The following is a 10,548-nucleotide window of genomic DNA, read 5'->3' on the forward strand; positions in this document are numbered from 1 at the left end:
TGTACTCAGTTTTCTCTTTGACCAGTGCTGACATAATTGTGAAAAAGCATCAGCTCAATCTGTCATGATCCCAAGGTTTCACTCTTGGACAATTATGGGTGACATGCAGGACATCATTTTATATGTGAATTTAAGATTGTTATTTCACACGTGCATCACTTCTTTACCTGTATTTATGTTAAATATCATTGCCTATTTTAATGCCTATTCACTCAGTCTCATAAAGGCCTTCTGTCATTCTTTACAGACAGCTTTAAATAATTTATCATCATCCACAGACTTTGTAATCTCACTGTTCAGTCCCTTTTCCAGGTCATTTGGAATATGTTCAACAGTATGGGTCCCAGCACAAATTCCTTTAGGAATCCAATAGTGGCCTCTCCAGTGTGAAATCAAAACTTTTTTCATTGCCTATTTTATTAGATGCTTTTCTGTCCACATGAGGATCTTTCCTCTTGTCACATGGTTGCTTAATTTCTTGCCTAGATGGCCGTGTGGTACAAGCAGCAAACTTTAGTTCTATGTGGATCCTGTTACTTCTTATTTGAATATTGGAGTGGAGTAACCAAGTAAGTGATAGGGGGTGTTGCATAGCCAGGCAAAATTTATACTGCAATAGAAGTCTTCAGAACTACAGAGATAATTTTTAGTTACTAAGAGAATATCTAGGGAATCCTTTTGTGCGGTATACATTGTAAACTGCAAGGTATCAAACTATTTAGACATCCAGGTAGTGTAATGCACACACACACTTGTTGGAAATGTTGGTGATATTCCAGCTTTGGCTGAAAGCTGTTAAATGTACTTTATACCTGCAAAGGAGTAGCACCTGTTTATTATTTGTTTCAGATGTGTTTCTAATCTGCACTGTAAAGACTGTGAGCCACCTAAAATCTTAATTCACCCTGTGTTTTGTGGCTTTTCTTAATGCATGCTTTTCAGTCTTTTCCATCAAGCAGGTTGCAATTAAGCTTGGAGCTTTTTGTGATTTTATTTTCCCTGTCATATGGCTGAATCTGCTGCTATGTTATATTATCATAAATAAAAGTTTAACTATAGAGAATGCTGATATTTTTCACTTTTTCATTTGTGAAATATACTGCAAAAGGTAGATAACTTCTAACATCCTTGTTTTGCAGATGAAGAAAAAAAGGTAGAAACTTCATTTGCTTCTGTTGTCCATAAAGGGCACTGATTATATGTAGCTGCTTATAAAAGAATGTTTTTGTTACTGTGTAGGATATTGGAAAATTGTAGAGGCATAGTCAATCTGACACTCACTTAGGCTGTTTAGATTAACTCTTTGGGCAGGGCTCTGTCTCCCAAATAAATAATAAATTAACATTCTTTTGTCTTTCTCCAAAATTGCTCTCCAGTACCCAACACTGGCTCCCTGCACACTAGAACTGTAGACCACAGTGTACAGAAATATAGCATGCTTCAAGCAATATTGTTTTGGACCCTTTAAATTTTGTGGTTGGGACCTCGCTAAATGGCATGTTAGAGAGAACTGTGTGCTCTTTAATCTCTTACCAGCCAAGAAAACTTCTTCTCAACATGGATAATTTTCATCATCGTAATCATAGACTGAAGGCAGAATATTTTATTTTTAGATGTACTGTCTATTTGTATCTTCACATTTTAGGTTTCTACCAATTACTTGAGTTGGTCTTATTGAAAGAAAGGAGAGATAGAGGAATGAGAAGAGTAGTTGATCTATGCTTATTAGATCTGTGCAAATATCATATATATATCGATATAGAGTATGTATTCCCTCAGCTGAATCTCAGCTGAAAATTTGCAGTTTATCTTCTTCCTTCAGCTGAATCTCAGCTGAAAATTTGCAGTTTATCTTCTTCCTTCTTATGATTAAAAATTAGCAAAGGTTAAATGAATATACTCTTAAAGAAATTCATTACATTTAATAAAATATTTCCACAGAAACATTTTAGACTGATCTAAAGAATGAGTCTTTCTTTTAAAAAAAAAGTTCAGCTTGTACCTTTTTTTTTTTTTTTACCCTTGCAAATTTACACAGTATGGGTGTTGACTATCCTTAAATCTTTTTTTACAACTTATGGTTACGTGGTACTTGAAATATTTGCTTTGCAGGGTGGAAAGCAAAAGATTGAAACAAATAATAGGAAATATTTACAAAGATGCTGACAGATCTGAATTTTCCAGCCTACCTACTAAGTACTGTGTTGCAGTGCCTTTTTGTTGTTGTCTTTGCTATTTTTTGATTTTGCTTGGATTAGGAAAACGTGCGGGTTTCTTAATATTTGCTCTTGACTGACTATTAAATATTTCAGAGAATATCAGTGAAACCTGTCAGGAACATCTTAAGACTTAGCAAAACAAACAAGTTGGATTTATAGGCCCCATACAGGAAGAGGAGTAGAGAGCTTCTGATAAGACATCTAAAGCTGTATAATGTAGTAAAACTGGAACAGCTCTTCTTTTTTTTTATTACCATGTAGCATTGCAGGCATCAAAGGGTCACAAAGTTATTGTGCTGTACAGCAGTAGTAGAAGAATTTAAAAGGTTTTGAGTTACACAGAAAATAAGTGGATTTTCAGGCATTTTTGTCTTTTTCATGGTGGTCAGATAAATTAGTATTTTATTTTAGTGAAGTTTCTGATAGACGAGGATTCTATGAGCCAAGGAATAGATGATTAATTCTCAAGCATACACTGATCACCAGGGAAGAAATGTGAAGAAACATTTCTTCCTATTTTCCACCCTCAGAAATCATTGCCCAGTTGGATAGGTGAATTAATGAGTTAAGCAGAAGGCTATTGTGAGTATATGCAAAAATACATAGGAAGACAGTTTTTTTCCTCTGGAAGAGCTACCCACATAACCTAAATGCTGTATTAAATCAGGAGTACACATGGGATTTTCAATGAGGTCAGAAGAGCTTTTTTGAAAGGCTGGGAGGAAAAAAACAGGGCTAAGCACATTGCATCATTTTTTATGATCTTCCCTACGCTTAGAAAGTGAAGTGAAGGAAGAGATTGCTAGGTAAAGTAATCAGTTTTGGTTTATCTTTTCTGTTTTACTCTGAATCATCAGCTATTAATTACTTCTTGGGACACACTGCTGCATTGAATGTACCAAATAACTTCTTCAGTGTGGCAAAACCTGTCATCTTGTAACATTTCTGTAAATTGTACGGGTTTTTTTTAAATTTAAAATTGTATGACTAAAGCAGGAATTAATTTAGGTATCAGGTTCTGATCTCAATCACAGTAGTAGAAATCTGGTGTAAATCCATTATTTCAATTACTTTACCCTTGATTTACGTTCTGGTATAAGTGAAAAACAAGCCTTCAGCAAATAACTGACTTATCTGCACTGATACAGAATGATCTATGCACTGGAAGCCATTGCTAATACAAATTAATATTCTTATTTCTTTATGCTAATCCTCCTTTTAAGAATAGCACTGAAAGTAAACTAGAGCGTATGCTAGAAATGACTCGTGGTGTTCACGTATTTGTAAAACTACAATTACACCTGAATCTGAATTACATATACTTCTAGAGGAGGGCGACCAAGATGGTGAAAGGTCTCGAAGGCAAGACTTAACGAGGAGCAGCTGAGGTCACTTGCTTTGTTCAGCTTGTAGAAGGCTGAGGGGTGACGTCATCACAGCCTACAGCTTTCTCACAAGGGGCAGCAGATGGGGAGGTGCTGATCTCCTCTCTCTGGTGACCAGCGATAGGACACGAGGAGATGGGATGAAGCTGCATCAGGGGAAGTTCAGAACATGAGGAAAAATTTCTTCACTGAGAGGGTGGTCGGTCACTGGGACAGGCTCCTCACAGAAGTGGTCATGGCACCAAGCCTGTCAGAGTTCAAGGAGCATCTGGACAATGCTCTTAGTCATGTGGTTTAGTTTTAGGTAGTTCTGCAAGGACCAGGGAGTTGGACTTGATGATCCTTACGGGTCCATTCCAACTTGAGATATTCTATGATTCTATACTTCCCTTTTGTGAAAGTTTTGACCCTTTCAGTTCAGTACGTACAGAGATTAATGTAATAAAAGAGGTTGCATAAATCTGCTTCGACATAGTGCTTTCTTTTGTAAACAAAATATTTGGCTTGTCCTGAACTGAAAGTAATTTGGTGACATGTCTTGTGTATGGTCAGGCCAAAAATCTGCCTAGCTCATTATTCTGTTTCTGAGAGTAGCAGTTGTATAGGAAGGAGCGTACGAGGGCATGCACATAAATATACTTCTCTTGCGTGTCCCCCACAACCTGCAGCTAATGGAGCTCCTGGTTTTTAAGTTGTGATTTTGGATATGAGAATCCTCGATGGATTTTTCTTCCACTTCATCTTTGAGGATGAAGAGTCCTATTTATTTAGTCATTCTTGACACAGAAGCTGTTCTGTGTCTGTTTTGTAACATGGGGACCAAAACCACACAGTATCTCGTGTGAGGCGCAACAAGGACCTAGGTGGTGGCATAGTGTCCTGTTCTTTGCCACTTCTAATATTGGGTTTGCTTTTCTTGACTGCTGCTGAACAGTACCTGTTCATTACAACTTCACAAACTCTTCCCTAAATAGCAATAGCTTGTTCAGAGCATATTCTTTTGTCTATGCAGAGTGAGGATTGGCTTTTTTCACCCATGTTCATTACTTTCCCTTTTGTTGTACTTATGTTTGTGCATTAGCAAAGCTTAATGCATTGAAAAATTGTTCACTTTTTAGAAAAGTCCCACATACTCTCTGGTGATCTTTCAGGATGTTACTTATAAACTTACTTATCCAGTAGTAAATTTTTCAATGTCCTGCTTGAAGAGTGTGCTATGGAATATTCAAATTATCAAAACGGCCATTATTTTTGCAAATGCAGCTAACATTTTTGACTGATGCTTTCTGAGCAACTTGCGTAGATTTTTCAGAGTTGATGACATTGGCCTTCTGAAAAATCAGGTATCTTGAAGATACAAATTAGCTATTGAAAATTATTTAGGCTTCTACATCCTAATTTAGAGTATATATCTGTTTACAGAGAAAATGTATGATAACGGAAATAAAAGAACTAAGCTGAAGTTTTCATAAAGGGCAAAGGGCTAGGCGTTTAAAGTATTTAGATAATAAACTGCTTTTGCAGGTAGGGGGAGTTTGCCACCTCAATTCCTTTTAAAATCTGATCCTGAAACCGTTTTTCAGGCTGTTAAGGCTAAGGATGGTCTTGAAATATGATATAAACTCCGAAGTCACTTACCAGGGGCAACATTTTCTGAAGGACTTGTTTTTTCTATAGAGATATAAAAGCTATTTGAATACTTTTTGGTGAACTACACTCCAAGCAAAACACTAAAATATTTAGATCAATTTGTTGTAGCATTCAATATTTGAAAATAAATATCTGAATGAAATTTCACTGCTTTCTTAACAAATAAAAGTTGTATCATTTCCCAAGAGACTACTTAAAAAGAAATACGGCAGCTGGTGAGGCTCTGAAGTTGAGTTTCAGGAAACGGTGGCTTCTGTTTGAAAACAAGAAAATTCATGGCAAAGGCTGTGAGTTTTTTCTTTTAAGGTAAAAACAAAGCTTTAGTATTTCATTAGCCGCTGATACACTGTGGATTAAACAGCAGAAACCTAAAATGTCTAGCCTTTTTGCACAAGCAAAAGCATCATATTTTTTCTATATAAGTCTATAGGCAAAGTATGTGGGCATGTGAAGGCAGACTTGATTACACAGACCAATAAAAGGCATCTGTCCTCTGACTGCTAAATTAGTCCATAGGGCTGTCATTATTGCCTGGTCAACCATAATGGAAAAAAAGAAGGAAAAAAACCCTAACAATCTAGAAGACATGCAGAGAAAAACAGCTTAGATACTATGGGAATGAATGTTTTACCTTGCAAAGGAAACAAAAAGAATGTGACTTCTTTAGTCTGCCCAGTTGGAAAAGGGATCTCTGTAAAATTCATACGGCGAGGGAGAAGACTGCCCAGGCATTTTGCATTTCACCTGCACTAGCAGAAGCTGAAGAATGAACACAGACATAGAAACTTAACAGCTGGGCTGAAGAGAAGGAGAAAGTAAGGTAAATGCAGGAGGAGGAATATCCAAGCTCAAGGTGAAAGTCATGTGATGGGAAGAAGAGAACTTACATCAAGCAATATTTTTATTTATCTTAGTTCTGTATCTGGTGCTTATATAATGTAATAACCTGGCAGTCCTATAAATATCCTGTGTAGAGAGCATTCAAGCAAGCATCAGTCTGTTTTCCATGGCTGATATGTCTGATAAAAGTTGACCTGTACTGCCTAGGAAGCAATGCGCTTATCTGAATAACAGACAGTACATTTCTTTGGCACAAGACAAGTGCTTGCAATGGGTGAGTTAGCATGAGTGACAGAGTTCTGTTTATAATAGCTCAACGTGAGGGAATTTATCTTTTTATCTTCAAGAAATGTTGATGAAAGATAATATTCCACCAAACAGCTTCAACTACAAGCTCTGGTAAAAGCATTTCTTAGTTTAGGAATTTGGTTTTGTTCCCTGGACCAAATAATTTTTTTTTAAATTATTTTATCTTCTTGAATCTTATTTTAAGTCTCATGCATGGCATTCTAAGGATATTTTGCAAAGTATATCTAAAAATACAATCTTTCGTACTGTTTATTTATTTGAAGTATTCTAAATAATTTATCTTGTGTAATACTATGGTTTCACATACTGTAGCTCAGCAATCAGAAGCATATTCTCCATGCTAAACCTTAAAATCAGAAAGGCAGACTCACATAATTTTTCCTTTAGACCAAGCCTTAATATTGTAATTTTGAGACGTAATGTTTAAAAAACATGGTTGTGGTTTTTGATCTGCTGAATGTCTTCCATTGTGCTCTTTAAGAAAGTAGATGGCAAAGATGAGTATTCCCAGTAGAAAACAGTATGACAGAATAATACATAATGTAATGATGTTGAAAAGTAAGCAAGATTAATCTTTAAACTGTTTCATATCTGCTACGGACATCACATGGCTGTGTGGGAATTTATCTTCCAGAAGAGATTCTTCTGGGAGTATTTATGAAGTTTTCCTTGGTTTTATCGGGGTTTGGGTTTTTTTACCATCAGCTTCAGTGCTTCATGATCTAAGATGAGCTGAGTCCTCCCCAGTCTGTGTATGCCTACTCTAAACAATTAGTCCCCTTTTATAGCCTTATTTATCTGGGAACATTATACAGATCTGATGTAAACAGGGAACTTGGGTATGCACAGAAAGTGTTTATTAAAGAAAAACTAACTCAAAGTGTGAAGCCCAGTAATAAAATAGAAACTTAGCAGGACCTTCATAAAAAATAGAGAAATTGTGTCCCAGCATTTTCTTTCCAATCTGTATGTTGCTCTCTTGTATCAGATGTGTATTTGCCCCACTGTGACGTACAGAATTTACTCTTTTTAGAAACCTCTAGTTCCGCTTCTAATATTGGATCTCACATGACCATTGTACATCTCATGGATTCTCTTTTTCATTTCAGTGGCAAACATCTGTCAGTTGAGTCCTTCAAATTCCCTAAACTAATTGAAAGTCATCTCTTGAAAGATGCTAGAAAATCAACATTGGTTTCTCTCCACCTCCTGATGTCTTATTTCTAGTCTGATTATAGAGTTGCCTTCTGGTAGTCTTTTGGTAAACAGGTATCAGCTGATACAGTTAATATAAAACTCCTAGATTTTATGTCTTAAACTCCTATCTTGTTTATGAAAGCAGATGTGCAAGATGATTTGGATGCTCCTGGAGTGTCTGTCTGATTCCCTACTGGTCTCCATAAAGAACGGGTCTCCTGATCATCCCTGGTGTATGCATGTTAATTTTTTCCTAAGCTCCCTCCTATAAGGAGCTTAAGGTTTCCTTTTGAGACGGAATTTGCACATCGTTGAGTTAGAGTTGAGTTTTCTGCAGTGTCTGGATATGGGGCCACGTCACATGCAACTCTCCCAAAGACAGCATGAAGACATGCTTCACACTGTGTCATGCCATAGAAGTACTTCACTGACCAGCTGTGGATCTGTGTGAATGTAGCCAGTTCAGTCCAGAGAGACAGCTCTCTGCATGTGGATACAAGTTAGGACCTGGGATTTGGTCCTTAGAGTGATCTAAGAGAATTAACAGTAGCAGCATTGATTCAGGAGATGTTTCAATCCTATATTCCTAACTGGCAAAAGATACAGGCACTTGTATGAGCAAATTTAGCAATTCCAGTTGTGAGCATTCTTAATATAGGTATATGAGATACACATATAATATCTGTATACAAAATGAGTCTGGTTATCCAGACTCAGGTGTGACATTTTCCACTGGTAACTTTTTGGGGTGCGGTTCAAGTTCTGAGTTAAATACATCCAGTGAATCATAGCACAGATCTTTCCACATATATATAACAAATTCTTTATCCAATACATAAAAGTAAATGAGTGATAGTGCTTTGTTTTCCAACAGAATTCTAAAAATTACTTCATGCATATGCAATGTACCTAACTTAGTTTACTGTTTCATTAAGGTCTTGGCATTGACAACAGGACATCTTTACCACAGAGCAATTCTTCTCCATGGGATGATACACTTTTCAATATATCCATGCATGCAGCAATCCGACATGGAAAATGGAAGTTACTAACTGGATATCCAGGTAATGAAGTAACTCCTTTTTGTACAGTGTGTCATATCTCCCACCTGCCCCAAACACAGTTTGATTCTGTTTAATGTATTTTCATTTCTTTTAGTTATTCTGCTAACTTCTTCAGGTTTTTGATCATATGCAGAAATCTAGAAGGGGCACTTCTAAAATCCAAACAACATATTATTTCATTTTGCAAATATTTTTTATACAAATGACTTTCACAGTAGTGGAAAAACTATCATGGAATTATAGAATATCTGAAGTTGGAAGGGACCCATAGGGACCCATAAGGAATCCAAGAAGAAAGTCCATGAAATTTATTGATACGCAATTAAATGACATGGAAGTTTGAATCCCAATGGTGCAGCTCTTTTGTATAAATAGGACTCCTGTATAGGTAGCCCTGGACTAGAGAGACTCTGGTGCTGGGTTAGAGTTAAGGGATGTAGCAACAGTCACTGGCCAGTGGCTTGTCAAGGGACCTAGTGAATTCGTCAGTTACAGTATACCTCTACGTCTCCACACTGCTCCTCCATATCTGAGAATTAACCCTTGGTCTGTTCCTGTTTCTGCAGGCTGCAGTCATTGGTTCCCTCCACCATCTTTGTTCAATGAATCTATGATTCAGTCATCCGATCCACCAACAAAGAGGCTTTGGCTATTTGATATTGTTCATGATCCGGAAGAGAAAAATGATTTGTCTGAAAAATATCCTCATGTGGTGAAAAAACTGCTCTCACGGCTTCAGTATTATTATAAACATTCAGTGCCTGTGTTCTACCCTGATGAAGATCCCCACTGTGATCCAGCAGCAACTGGGGCTTGGGGTCCTTGGGCATAGTGCACAGCACTGCATCCTGAAAAACAACCCTGTAGCAGAGTATGGTTTATGGACTCAGGGTCCTAGTCACGTATTTCTTACCTTGTTTATTAAACTATTGCTAATTGTGAGCCCATTCCTTGAGTAATTCAGTATTTTGTACTCTTAAAATAGATTGGGAATCTTACTTCAGTCTTTTCCTACTCTTGCCTTCCCAACAATTGTATGTGAAATGTTGGTAAAATTATAAATCTGTTGTTCGAGTATTCTTTGTCCAGAATATGCTTTTAATGCAGCAGGTAAATTGTTGCCTCCCTCCTTGAAAGAGATTACTTTTCTTAAATAGCTGCAATGAATCATGGCAGCAGGGACATCCGGAATGCATCCATCTTGTGGAATAAACTGATTTTTGGTTTCATGTTTGTCCAGGAGAAAAATTCTAGTGGAAGCTGTTACATATCTGTACAGCATAGAAAAAAATTACAACAGTTGACATAATAATTTTTGCCTTTAACATGCACCTTTGTCCAGAAAAGGGAACAGATGGAAATCTCCCACAGTAAGAAAACCAAAACCTCCCAGAATACAGCAAAATCCTTAATCCTTGTTCACTGTTAATGTATCAAACTGGAGTAGAGAGTGGTGGTCAACTGGAGTGCAGGACTGTCAGGCAGAGGCATCTTGACAGGCTGAAGAAATGCATGAACAAAGACTTCATGAAGTTCAACAAAGGCAGAGTCTTGCACTTGGTGTGGAATAGCCCCATGCAGGAACACACACTGGGCTATGACCGTATAAAAAGCATTTTTGTGGGGAAAAAAAATCTAGGCGTCCTGCTGGACAATAAATAGAACAAGAGTTGCCATGGGCTCACTTGGTGAAGACGACCAACCACATGTTGGTCCATGTAAGCGAGAATGCAGCCAGCACATTAGGGGAAGTGTTTCTTCCCCTCTATTCAGCACTGGAGCATGGCGTCACATTTTGGGCTTCCCTGTGGAAGAAAAGTATTGACAAATTGGAGTAAGTCCAGTGGAGCACCATGAAGATGATCACAGGGAGGAGAGCAAGCA

General features: G+C 37.3%; 1 protein-coding gene across 1 annotated transcript in view; it reads left to right on the forward strand.

Annotated features, from left to right (window-relative positions):
• ARSB (arylsulfatase B) overlaps nt 1–9,664 on the forward strand; it is a gene marked incomplete at its 5' end in the record, with an annotated part of 71,763 nt that extends 62,099 nt beyond the window's left edge. Inside the window, 2 exons of the mRNA XM_082335989.1 lie at nt 8,536–8,664; nt 9,231–9,664. Coding sequence (XP_082192115.1) covers nt 8,536–8,664; nt 9,231–9,496 — 395 coding nt within the window. The 3' untranslated portion in view covers nt 9,497–9,664. The remainder of the gene's footprint in view (nt 1–8,535; nt 8,665–9,230) is intronic.
• Nucleotides 9,665–10,548: the final 884 nt, after the last annotated feature.

The sequence above is a fragment of the Platalea leucorodia genome (assembly GCF_965183815.1).
Source record: "Platalea leucorodia genome assembly, chromosome: Z".
NCBI classification, from domain to species: domain Eukaryota; kingdom Metazoa; phylum Chordata; class Aves; order Pelecaniformes; family Threskiornithidae; genus Platalea; species Platalea leucorodia.